The sequence below is a fragment of the Mustelus asterias genome, chromosome 3, assembly GCF_964213995.1.
Source record: "Mustelus asterias chromosome 3, sMusAst1.hap1.1, whole genome shotgun sequence".
Lineage (NCBI taxonomy): Eukaryota > Metazoa > Chordata > Chondrichthyes > Carcharhiniformes > Triakidae > Mustelus > Mustelus asterias.
The window spans coordinates 127316181-127328604 of NC_135803.1; the positions used below are offsets into that span (position 1 = coordinate 127316181).

Consider the following 12424-nt stretch of genomic DNA (forward strand, 5'->3'; position numbering starts at 1 on the left):
AGATGGGGGAGAGCAGGGGCCCGAGGGAGCTGTGGCCCAGAGGGAGCTGGGGCCTGAGGGAGCTGGATGGAGCCTGAGGGAGCTGGATGGGGCCCGAGGGAGCTGGATGGGGCCTGAGGGAGCTGAGGCCTGGGGGAGCTAAGGCCCGGGGGAGCTAAGGCCCGGGGGATCTGAGGCCCGGGGGAGCTGGAGCCTGAGGGATTTGGAACTGTCTTTCATCATTGGGAGGTATTGTTGGAAGAGGGGAGGGCAGGATGAATATGGGGCAGGTCGAGGGTGATTGAGGGGAGGTTGAGGGTGATGTCAGGGTCAGGGTTAGTTGTTGTAAGTGTAAATGGAAGAGCTGGTAGTTGTACAAAGGTGGCACAGGTATTCAATCATTCGAATGTGATGAAATAGTCTTGTTCAATTTATTTGGGTGTGGTGGATGTTTTGGTTGGTGGAATCTGGTTAGCAGGTCAATCGCTTGCATAATGTGGCAATCCTGTGTGGCAACCTGGGGACAGCCGAAAAGGTAATCCCAGGCAAAGCAACGTCACACTCAGCAGCAGGTGTCAGGGTCACACCACGTCTTAGTTGCTGCTGAGTGTGATGCCTCTGCCTGTCCCCTGGTTGCTGGAGGCTTGGAAAGCCCTGGCATGGGGAAGGGCTCCTCCACAGGTGCAAGTACATCCTCTTTCGCCTCCCCTACTGGATATACACTCAGACCTGCATGAAGTCACGCTGGTCATGGACTCTCCATGGAAGAAGGCAAGCACTGGCTTACCTGAGACATGGTAAGAAGTCTCACAACACCAGGTTAAAGTCCAACAGGTTTATTTGGTAGCACAAGCTATAAGTTTTCGGAGCGCTGCTCCTTCATCAGGTGAGTGGGAGTTCTGTTCACAAACAGGGCATATAAAGACTCAAACTCAATTTACAAAATAATGGTTGGAATGTGAGTCTTTGCAGGTAACCAAGTCTTAAAGGTACAGACAATGTGAGTGGAGAGAGGGTTAAGCACAGGTTAAAGAGATGTGTATTGTCTCCAGCCAGGACAGTTAGTGAGATTTTGCAAGCCCAGGCAAGTTGTGGGGGTTACAGATAGTGTGATATGAACCCAAGATCCCGGTTGAGGCCGTCCTCATGTGTGCAGAACTTGGCTATCAGTTTCTGCTCAGCGATTCTGCGTTGTCGTGTGTCGTGAAGGCCGTCTTGGAGAACGCTTACCCGAAGATCAGAGGCTGAATGCCCGTGACTGCTGAAGTGTTCCCCAACAGGAAGAGAACACTCCTGCCTGGTGATTGTCGAGTGGTGTTCATTCATCCGTTGTCGTAGCGTCTGCATGGTTTCCCCAATGTACCATGCCTCGGGACATCCTTTCCTGCAGCGTATCAGGTAGACAACGTTGGCCAAGTTGCAAGAGTATGTACTGTGTATCTGGTGGATGGTGTTCTCACGTGAGATGATGGTGTTCTCACGTGAGATGATGGCATCCATGTCGATGATCCGGCCCTTCTTGCAGAGGTTGCTGTGGCAGGGTTGTGTGGTGTCGTGGTCACTGTTCTCTGTGGGCCGGATCATCGACACGGATGCCATCATCTCACGTGAGAACACCATCCACCAGGTACACGGTACCTACTCTTGCAACTCGGCCAATGTTGTCTACCTGATACGCTGCAGGAAAGGATGTCCCGAGGCATGGTACATTGGGGAAACCATGCAGACGCTGCGACAACGGATGAATGAACACCACTCGACAATCACCAGGCAGGAGTGTTCTCTTCCTGTTGGGGAACACTTCAGCAGTCACGGGCATTCAGCCTCTGATCTTCGGGTAAGCGTTCTCCAAGACGGCCTTCATGACACATGACGACGCAGAATCGCTGAGCAGAAACTGATAGCCAAGTTCTGCACACATGAGGACGGCCTCAACCGGGATCTTGGGTTCATGTCACACTATCTGTAACCCTCACGACTTGCCTGGGCTTGCAAAATCTCACTAACTGTCCTGGCTGGAGACAATACACATCTCTTTAACCTGTGCTTAACCCTCTCTCCACTCACATTGTCTGTACCTTTAAGACTTGATTGCCTGTAAAGACTCGCATTTCAACCATTATTTTGTAAATTGAGTTTGAGTCTTTATATGCCCTGTTTGTGAACAGAACTCCCACTCACCTGATGAAGGAGCAGCGCTCCGAAAGCTTGCAGCTTATGCTACCAAATAAACCTGTTGGACTTTAACCTGGTGTTGTGAGTCTTCTTACTGTGCTTACCCCAGTCCAACGCCAGCATCTCCACATCATGGTTACCTGAGGCATGGCAGAACCCGTGACCTGATGGGCTCCTCCATCATCCACGTATATCTGCACAATGTTCTGGCAGCTCCATCAGATGTTCTCCTATCTATCTCTGCATCTCTAGTAGGTAGGTCTGACCATAATCAGAGGCCTGTCATTAACCTTGAGCTCAGCATGGGCCTGTTCTCCAACCGTCCTCTCATTCTCCATCAGCTGCTCTGGCAACGTGATCACCAGAATACGATTCTGAGCCTGAATACAATTGCACACTATATTTGTGTGCAGTAAGATGTGAGGAAGCATGGTCTGAGGCTCTGAAGCCCTCCGCCTCCGAGGTGGACTGCAGGCTCACGGTCGATGGCTGTCCTTCTGGGATAAGAGGATCTGCACTAGAGAACAGAGAGAATTAAGTTCACATTATTCACTCGCTTTTCCCATTCTTCTGTGACACTCATCCATCTTTCTCCCTAGTGGTTATACCAAGCTTCAAGCCTCCTTGTGCTCATTTTCTGCAAAGAACAAAGACAGCAACGAACAGTACAGCACAGGAACAGGCCCGACGGCCCTTCATGATGCCGGTCATGATGCCCTAACTAAACTAAAAAAAACCTTCTGCCCTTACTCAGTCCATATCCCTCTATTCCCTCCCTTTTCATGGACCCATCCAGATGCCTCTTAAATGTTGCTAATGTGCCTGCTTCCACCACCTCCTCTGGTGGCGCGTTCCAGGGTCCCACCACTCTCTGCGTGAAAAACTTTCTCCCTTAAACTTTCCCCCTCTCACCTTGAACCTGTGCGCCCTTGTCAGTGACATTTCCACCCTTGGAAAAAGCCTCTGACTATCCACCCTGTCTATGCCTCTCATAATTTTGTAAACCTCTATCAGGTCTCCCCTCAGCCTCCGTCTTTCCAGTGAAAACAATCCTCGTTTATTCAACCTGTCTTTGTAGTAAACACCATCGAGACCAGGCACTCCAGCATCACTCTTGGTGGTTGCCTGGCTCTAGCCAATTCCCTTGCCCCCTCTGCAGATGTGAGCGTCCTTATGTCCCCCACCCATCTATCTGCACCTTATTCGGTATTGTGCCATTTTCTCCTACAGACAGATGGAGAGAATGAATCTCAGCTCAATGGACACCTAACCCCTTTATTGGCATGTATCCCATTGCCAGATAATGGAGTCTCCCGGGTAACCCATGCACGCCCCACTCGTACGATTCAAGTGTGAACCAGCAAGTTCTGGTCCACATTCAGTCCTCATGATGTAAGTACTGTCTGCTGGATTCCTCTCGTCAATTAAAGACACTTGCTATCATGACAGCTACATTGATCTAACGCCTCCTTTCTGCTCACCCTTTCAGTGCAGCGTAGCTCATTGACTCTTTCCATGCATTGGACCTAGATGTGTCTGTGCCTGTCAATCTCTGCTGCAATCTCCATCCATGTTGCCTTGGTCAGGCAGGAGGTTTGTCTGATGCTGCTGATGGGGAAAGAGCACCTTGCACTGTTCCTGAGCAGCCCGGAGAGTCTGCAGGGAGGCATCACTGACCATTGTACCAGGCCCTGTCAGCTCGGAGACATTTGCCAACAGAGTATGGAGGTCATAGTGATGCTCATGTCTCAGGGGGCCAGACTGGCACTGCCAGGCTGGCAATGTCCAGGGGGCACTCCCCCTTACCCACAACCTCCTGGGGTGGGGGGGGGGGGGCGGTCCTCAATGGCCTCTCTTCACTCTAGCGGGGTGGGCCACCAGATCCCACCAGTGAGTGAGGAGCTGTTGTAAACCCCGCTGGAGTGAACCACTCCTGGCTGGGGGCTGGGGCGGGGGAGGAGGGGAAGAAGGATACTAATGAACTTTAAATGCAGATTTTAATATTTAAATCAACTCTGCACCGATTTCTGGCACGGAGCTGATTACGCTAAAAGTCCAGGCTCCAGAGATGCGCGGAGGCCGTGGCGCCCAGCGGGGAGCCTGCTAAATGGCCTTCACTGATGTCTCCCAGCCCGTCGCATTGCTAGGGCAGCGCAACAGGCTGGGAGAATCGCCCCTGTTGTCTTTGTGAAAATAAGGACAGATTGGTGCAACATGGACTGCAATGTGAAACTTTTTGTGTTTGACTGTGCACCACCTGCCCTTGCTGGACATAAAAAAACCCAGTAAGATTCCTTAGCCTTATTGTTATTTTGGCAGGAAAATCAGGATGTGATGTTATATAGATCACAATCTGCACTTCAGCATTTTCACCTTTAAAATAAATTATGATGGGTTATTTACAGTGCTTTAAAAAATACCAGTGGCGTTTCCATAATGTATTTAATACTCTAACTTTGCAATTAGATGAAAAGTTGATGGTCGGAATTCTCCAGCCTCGTCACCACCACCAGTCAGCGAGAATGGAAAATTTGGCACTCAGCCAAATCTCTATTCAGTGCAGCGGGACTGGAGAATCCCACCCGCGGGAGAATTCCAGCCCATATCTATTACAAACAGGCCATTTCATTGAAAACAATGTACTGCACATTTGTTGATGCTTTACATTTTTTCCAATTTTTTTTAAAGTTGTACCTGTTTGGATCATGTTTTTGAAGATCTTCAGACCACCTCAACGCCCAGAGTCGAAGCATCTTGGAGCCACCCTTCAGCTGCCCTTTGGACTGAACAAGATCTTTTGAATCTTGAACATTTGGATTTGGCTGTAACGGAATATAGTCAGAGCAGGCCAGCATCGACCTATTCTAATGTTTATGTACCACAGGACGGAGAGGCGCTTGTAGATAGTGAGACAGAGTGGAACACACTTCATGGGAATATAGAATTTGGAATATCAGAACAAGATATTGATCATTATTTTGCCTGTATTTCCAGAAGACATAGCTTTCGCCAAAATATTCTCCCATTTCACCCATTTGTGGTGATGGGTGAAACCAGGGTGTAAATTGAAATGGAAGTGTGGAATCTGGTGAGCCAAGGTTTTTGGATGATGCTTTTGCCATGGTAAACACCATATATATTTACCAGGAAAACTATGCATTATAGTCAGGTAATTATGACCATAATTAAATGTTTTGTGTGTAGAGCACCCACCTGTCCTTGTTATATATGCAAAATCATCCTGAAAAAGTAAAAGCCAAGAACTTAATTTTTTTAGTGTTATGTACGATGTAGTAGTTTTAAGAATCCTAGAAGAATCGATAACAGAAAGTCATACACTTGCTTTCTCTCTTTGAAAAATAGCAGTCAGGGACTGAGGTAAATAAAATTAAATGCCAAGGGGAATGGAGCTCCCAGGGTATCATGTCGAGGTCCCTTGGTACAAGCCTTCATGTTGATCTTCCTGAACTAACAAGCTTAGAGTCTTCTTATTGAGGCGGTGGTCTGACTGGAGTTAACAAAGGGCATCCCCCATGAGGTAAGCTGAAAGATTACTTTGATGCATGGTGACAGATATGGGGAGGTTACACTTTGGGCACCTATCCTCTGGTCATTGTCCGGATGGGATTGAACAAGTGATAGACATTGGGTGAACTACCGGCTCGGAGAAATATTGCATATCAATCAGGTGCTCAGAAGGAAAGACTGCAGCCATCTTGAAATGGTGAAAGACTGCGGAAGACCACGAGGGGAAGAGCTTCCTAACACTTGGGCCAGAGAGCAGAAGGCTGCTGTCATCAGTTAGAGATCTATACTTACTCTGTACCCTTTCCTCCTCCAGGACCAGTTAACCATTCTCACCTGTCACGGGCTATATGCCTCTCCTGTCTATTTAACTTGTGTATCATTGTTAAACTGTTGGCTCTTAATAAACTACTTCAAAATCATTCATAAGCTCGACCCCCTCTTAGAGGTAATCTGTGACTCCTGAACTTATCAGAACTTAAACTGTGTAGGCAGCTTACAGAAGTTATAAGCAGTTATAATTAGTAGAATTCCTGCGAGGAATATTTGAATGATAGCCTTATAACGGCGAAGCATTATAACTCTGGATCATCTCCTCGGCTATACAAAACCAGTTTTCCAGAAGAGACTTAAAACTCTGATTTTGTGAACAATTGAGAGTATCGAGTGCTATTCTTTTCCTGCCTTCTATGCCACCATAGCAGCAGTTGTTGTTACAATGGAGAGAAAGAGGACCAGCTCCCAATTAGTTGCATAAAGACATCAGAAGCATTAATCAGGCATATAGTAGTTAATGTACAGCTCCCTTCTTCTACTCCAGTCAACTGTATCTCCCTCCATAAATCTCCTCTGCAGTCCACTGGTCATGGCATTTCTCTATTCTAATCATACCTGGAGCAATCAAGACACTACAGTACTATCACTTCTCACAAACTCACCAAGGGAGCATCTCAAGATTCATCATTTATCTGCACTCCCATTACTTATTTTCTCCCCAGTTCTACTGCCTTCCATTACCCTAAATTTACTTTCAAGTTCTTCATCAGTTTTGGTCACACCTTGCTGTACTATATTAGATTCTCCTCGAATCTATCGTAGCTGCACACTCCCCACAATTCTGAAAATTCTATTTTGGGCTTCGCTTTTGGTGTTGCTATCAATTTTTACACTCCATCCTCAAAATGTCACCTTGGTATTCTCCACTTGTACATACACTGCTTTCAAAAACCTCATATTATGTACATTGCAAAATATCAGTTCAGGTCAACTAGTAGCTCTAGGATCCCTCAGAATTCTGCTGACGCCCCATTCAAGGAAAGAATATAATTTATGAGAATTTTCCAGTCCTTTGGGAATGCCAACTGCAGATGTAATGCTCAAATTAGGAGGACCTGAATGCCAATTTTGTGAACCTTAATAACCCCTTTGTGGGTCACCATGTTTTGTGATAGAGAGGCTTGTGCCCTCCGACAAACCCTCGAGTGAAGCTCTCAGCAGCCCCTTGCTTGTGGTCGAGCCACCCATGGTGACAAGGTTGAGGGGGGTGGGGAAGCGCCACACTAAGTGTGGTCCAAAAAAGTCCCCAGTGGCAGAACAGGCAAAGCAAGACTGTGCATATCACCAACTGCAAAGTTGAACAAAGGCTGCAGTGACAAGGTGGTCCTGGTCATTGTAGCTCAACCTGTCACTGAAATCTGACCACCAACTCATCAAGATGCGAACAACAAGAGCCGCAAGGTCCCCATGTTAAACAAAATCACACTTAGGTTTCTAGCAGGGTTCATATGTCATTTCCTGCTGTAATGGAGAATTAGGATCAGGTCTGTGAACCTGGGAGTCCCCACTCAAGATGCATGAAGGTCATTGGACAATTGTGTTGGAACAGAGGCATCTTTGGGCATGAGCATCTGTCACTGAGCAGTCCTCTTCTGGATAGTCTCTAAACGGGATGGGAGCTGGAAAAGACGCTATAAAAATAGGCTGTCCCACTTTTCTCCTGGCTGGACAGCCACAACCTGTGGGGTTACCATCATTGTGGCCAAATAAAGAAAGCTTTAAATATTGCAACTTGGAATGTTAGAACACTAGAGTGACCATCCAGAAAGAAGATCTGTAGTCATATCAGGTGAGCCATTAAGACTCCAAATTGACTACCCTAAGTGAGACCACGGAGGGGCAGCTGCAGGAACAAGTCGGATTTATACCTGCTATTGGTAAGGAAAGGATGGTATCAAAGCTCATGACCACAGATTTGTTTTGCCATCTGGAATGGGATCTTGGAAGCACTGCTATAACTCCCCTGATTACACAAATTAAAGGCTCATGACACTGAACGGCATGGTGGTACAATGGTTAGTACTGCTGCCTCACAGTATCAGGGACACGGGTTCAATTCCAGCCTTGGGTCTGTGTGGAGTTTGCATGTTCTCCCCATATTTGTGCGGGTTTCTTCCAGGTGCCCTGGTTTCCCCCCACACTTCAAAGATGTGTGGGTTAGATTGATTGGCCATGCTAAATTGCCCCTTAGTATCGGGGGAATTAGCAGGGTAAATAGGTGGGGTTAAGGGGATAGGGTCTGGATGGGATTGTTGTCAGTGCAGGTTTGATGGGCCAAATGGCCTCCTTCTGCACTGTAGGGATTCTATGATTCTACTTCACTGACCAATATGGTAGCAATAAAGGTCATGCTAATCAGAGTATGGCAGGAAGGGACAATAATTGAAAACTTAAGAGTGTGCCAGTAGATAGGGCCAGAGTTTACAAAAACTGTAAAAAAAAAACTATATTAATGGTTCTGTATCTGAATGACCACAACACTTGCAATAAAACATGAATTGTAAGTTCAATTAGAAATTCATATGTATGACCTGATAGCCATTACAAAGTTGTGGCTACAAGGAAACTAGACTGGAACCTGAATATTCAAGTGTTTGTGACATTCAGGAAGGACGTGACGCTGGGAAGAGGTGGTGGGGTAGCTCTGTTAATTAAAGAAGGCATGAGTACAGTTGTAAAGATCAAGACATATACAGTAATTTTGGATGGAATTAAGAAACTACAAGGATTAGAAAACATTGCTGGGAGTTGTCTATGGACCACCAAGCAGCAGTGGCAATATAAATCACAGTATAAATCAGGAAATTTGAGGTGTAAGATTAAGAAGGGTAATACAGCAATCATGAGGAATTCCAATCTACATATAGACTGGGTAAACCCAATTAGTGCTAATGTTGTGGAGGATGAAATCATGGAATAGATGCAAAATGGTTTTTTGGAGCAGTATGTCAAGAAACCAACAACAGGATAGACTATTTTAGATCCAGCATTGTGCAATGAAAAAGGGCTAATTAATAATCTTGTGTAAAAGAGCCTTTAGGAAATAGTGACCATAATATGATTGGATTACATCACTTTCAAACTTAATGTAAAATTCAATCAGAAACTAGAGACTTAAATCTAAACAAAAGAAACTATGAAGGCATGAGGGGCAAATTAGCTATGGTTGATTGGGAAACTATGTTAAAGGTATGATGGTAGACAAGAAAATGGCTCACATTTAAGGAATTAATATATAGTTGCAACCAAAGTACATTCTTTTAATGCAAAAGAGAAACAGCAAGATAAGCGTTCTAACCATGACTAACAAAAGAAATCAAAGAATGTTTTACGTTAATAAAAAAGGCATATAAAAATGCCACAATGAAAAAAGGTAAGCCAGAGCATTGGGAGCATTTTAGAATTCTGCAAAGGAGGACCAAGCAAAAGATTTAAAAAGGGAAAATAGAATACGAGTAAACTAGCGAGAAACATAAAAACAGACTGTAAAAGTTTCTCTAAGTATACAAAAAGGAAAAGTTTCCATGCGGAGGCAGGCTATTTATAATGGGGAATGACAGAGAAACTAAACAAATACTTTGGGTGGAATTTTACCTCTTTACACCCATTTTGCGGTGGAAAAATGTTCTAAAATCGGGCGTAAAGTGGCTAGCGCGATCTTACGACACCCGGATTTATGACGCAGTCAGTCTCTCGCCGGAAATGGGCGAGAAGCTGATTAATTTATTCAAATGCTCATTTCAATGTGCTTAGTGAACCTGGCACTCAATCGTCTGGGCTCATTTGTCTTTATGGCCTTGCCGGGGGAGGCATTCTCCAGTGAGGAAAACACCTGCTCCCCATGAACGGGGGACAATTATGTTGGCCTCGCTGGTAGAACCGGAGGCCATTGAGGCCTCCTGGGATGCCACTTGGACAGTGCCAGACTGGTATGCCACGCTGGCACCTGGGCAATGTCTACCAAGCAGTGCCAGGGGGCAGGGCCAATGGGGGGACCCACTGCCACTCTGCACACGATTGGTGAGGGAGAGAACGGGGGCTGCAATCAGTCTGGGCAGCAGGGCCACGAGGGCCGCATCTCAGGCCCCCACAATTGCAGGGGCGGGCGGGGGGGGGGGGGGGGTGGGTGGCACGGGGGAGCTAGTTGAGGCTGCCTGCACAAGCAGAGGCCTGATAGCTCTCTCTCTCTGTCAGACCCCTACTACTGTTAATGCACATGTGCAGCATCAAAGGTCTGCACATGCACAATACCTCCCTCTACAGGCTGTTTGGCGAGTTAGGGCCTGATCACACCTCTGTGACTAGAAACTGACTGGCTCATCTTTTTAGAGACAGAGTGCATAAGTTTGGGCATGAAAACCTGCCCAAAAAACGGATCATAAAAAAAGTCTCCCATTTTCAAACTAGCCGGACACTTAGAAAATCTCGTAAAATTCCACCCTTTGTGTCTGTCTTCAGAGGAAAATACAAAAAACCTCCCTATAATAATGAAGAATCAAGGGCTAGTGTAAATCATAGAAGAATCATAATAGAATCCCTACAGTGCAGATGGAGGCCATTCGGCCCATTGAGTATGCACCGACCACAATCCCACCCAGGCCCTAATCCCGCAACCCCTCATATTTACCCTGCTAATCCCCAGACACTAGGGTTAATTTACCATGGCCAACCTAACCTGCACATCTTTAGACTGTGGGAGGAAACTGGAGCACCTGGAGGAAACCCACACAGGCACGGGGAGAATGTGCAAACTCCACACAGACAGTGACCCGAGGACGGAATTGAACCCGGGTCCCTGGCACTGTGAGGCAGCACTGCTAACCACTCTGCCACCGTGTGGCCCATAAATGAGGAACTGTAAGATATTAACATTTTTTTTAAAGTTCTAGAGAAATGAATGGGCCTTAAAGTAGATAAAGTCTCTGTACCTGATGATCTATATATTCCAGAATGTTGAAAACAGGTGGTTGCAGAGATAGTGGATGTATTGGTGATCATCTTTCAAAATTCTGTAGACTCTGGAATGGTTCCTGTAGATTGGAAGGTGATAAATCTATTGTCCTATAATAAATGGTTAAATAGACTGGGCCTTTAGTCTCTGGAGTTTAGAAGAATGAAAGGGGTTTTCATTCAAACATACAAAATTCTTACAGGGCTTGGTGAGGTAGATGCAGGAAGGATGTTGTCCTGGCTGGAATTTCTAGAACCAGGGGACACAGTCTCAGAATAAGGGGCAGGCCATTTAGGGCTGAGATAAGGAGCAATTTATTCACTTGAGTGCTGAATCTTTGAAATTCTCTGCCTCATTGGGCTGTGGAGGTTCAGTTGTTCAAGACTAAAACTGATCAATTTTGACATATTAAAAACATCAAGGGATATGGGAATAGTGCAGGAAAATGGTGTTGAAGTAGATGATTAGCCATGATCTCATTGAATGGCAGAATGGGCTCGAAAGGCTGAATGGCCTACTCCTGCTCCCATTGCTTATGTTCTTACTATGCCATGTTCAGGAAAAATTATATTCTAATCTTGATGAAGTCCTAACTGTTACCCTAAATGCAGAAAAGATGATCCTTAACTTTAATGCTAAGGTGACTCCAATGTCTGGAGAGGAACCATTGGGAAAAATGGTGGGAAAGGCCAAAATAAATGGCTACCTCCTGCTGACAAAGTGTGTTCAGCATGGCGTCATTGTAACAAACACCCTCTTCTGCCAGAATGACAAACACAAAACCTGGAGGCACCTTATATCAAAGCAAAATTAACTTTGATGAGATAAACACTGTGTGAAAGGTGTCTCCCTGTCAGGTCCTGTTTTCACAACTCTCAAATGGCCTATGCTCCAGATGAGGAAAACGGCGTCAAAGACACTTTGAAGCTCTCCTTAAAGTGTGACAGCATTGACATTAATGAGTGGGAGGAGCTTGCTCCCAATCTTTCACAATGGTGCCAACTGCTGCATCACAATTTGAATCATAATGATGAGGCAGAGCGACAGTATAGAAAGAAAGAACAGGAAGCAAATCCCATACTCTGGGTCCCACCATTCCATGGGACATTCTGCCCCATGTGCCTAATGATCTGAGAATTGAAACTGACCCATTTGGTCACCTGAAGACCCATGGCAGAAACCTGTGTCCTTGAGTCGGGTTCATCCTCAAATTGAGGAACAAGTGGCAATCCTATAGCACAATCCAAGAAAAGCAATGTCTTGCTCTACTTCTCTTCGACAAAACAGGTTATTGGTCAGTAATTTCATTGCTGTTCACCAGATTGGTCGTTAATAAAATTATTACTGTATCTTTTGTGCTGGAAACATTTCCAAAATTTGAGAAGGCAAGTTAAAAATGACAGCTCTTTTCTCTCCTTACAGATGCTGCCAGACTTGCTGAGATTTTCCAGCATTTTC

The 12424-nt window shown here is 45.8% G+C and overlaps 1 protein-coding gene across 3 annotated transcripts in view; it reads left to right on the top strand.

Moving 5' to 3' along the window:
• The window catches only part of LOC144491574 (uncharacterized), a 44965-nt gene extending 38861 nt beyond the window's left edge, over positions 1-6104 (top strand). For 2 of the 3 annotated variants that reach the window (XM_078209570.1, XM_078209569.1), the window contains one exon: positions 4843-6104. In XM_078209570.1, the coding sequence (XP_078065696.1) occupies positions 4843-5218 (376 nt within the window). In that variant the 3' untranslated portion in view covers positions 5219-6104. Of the gene's footprint in view, positions 1-2567; positions 2664-4842 lie in introns of those variants that run through there. The other variant, XM_078209571.1, reaches the window with a different exon arrangement.
• Positions 6105-12424: the final 6320 nt, after the last annotated feature.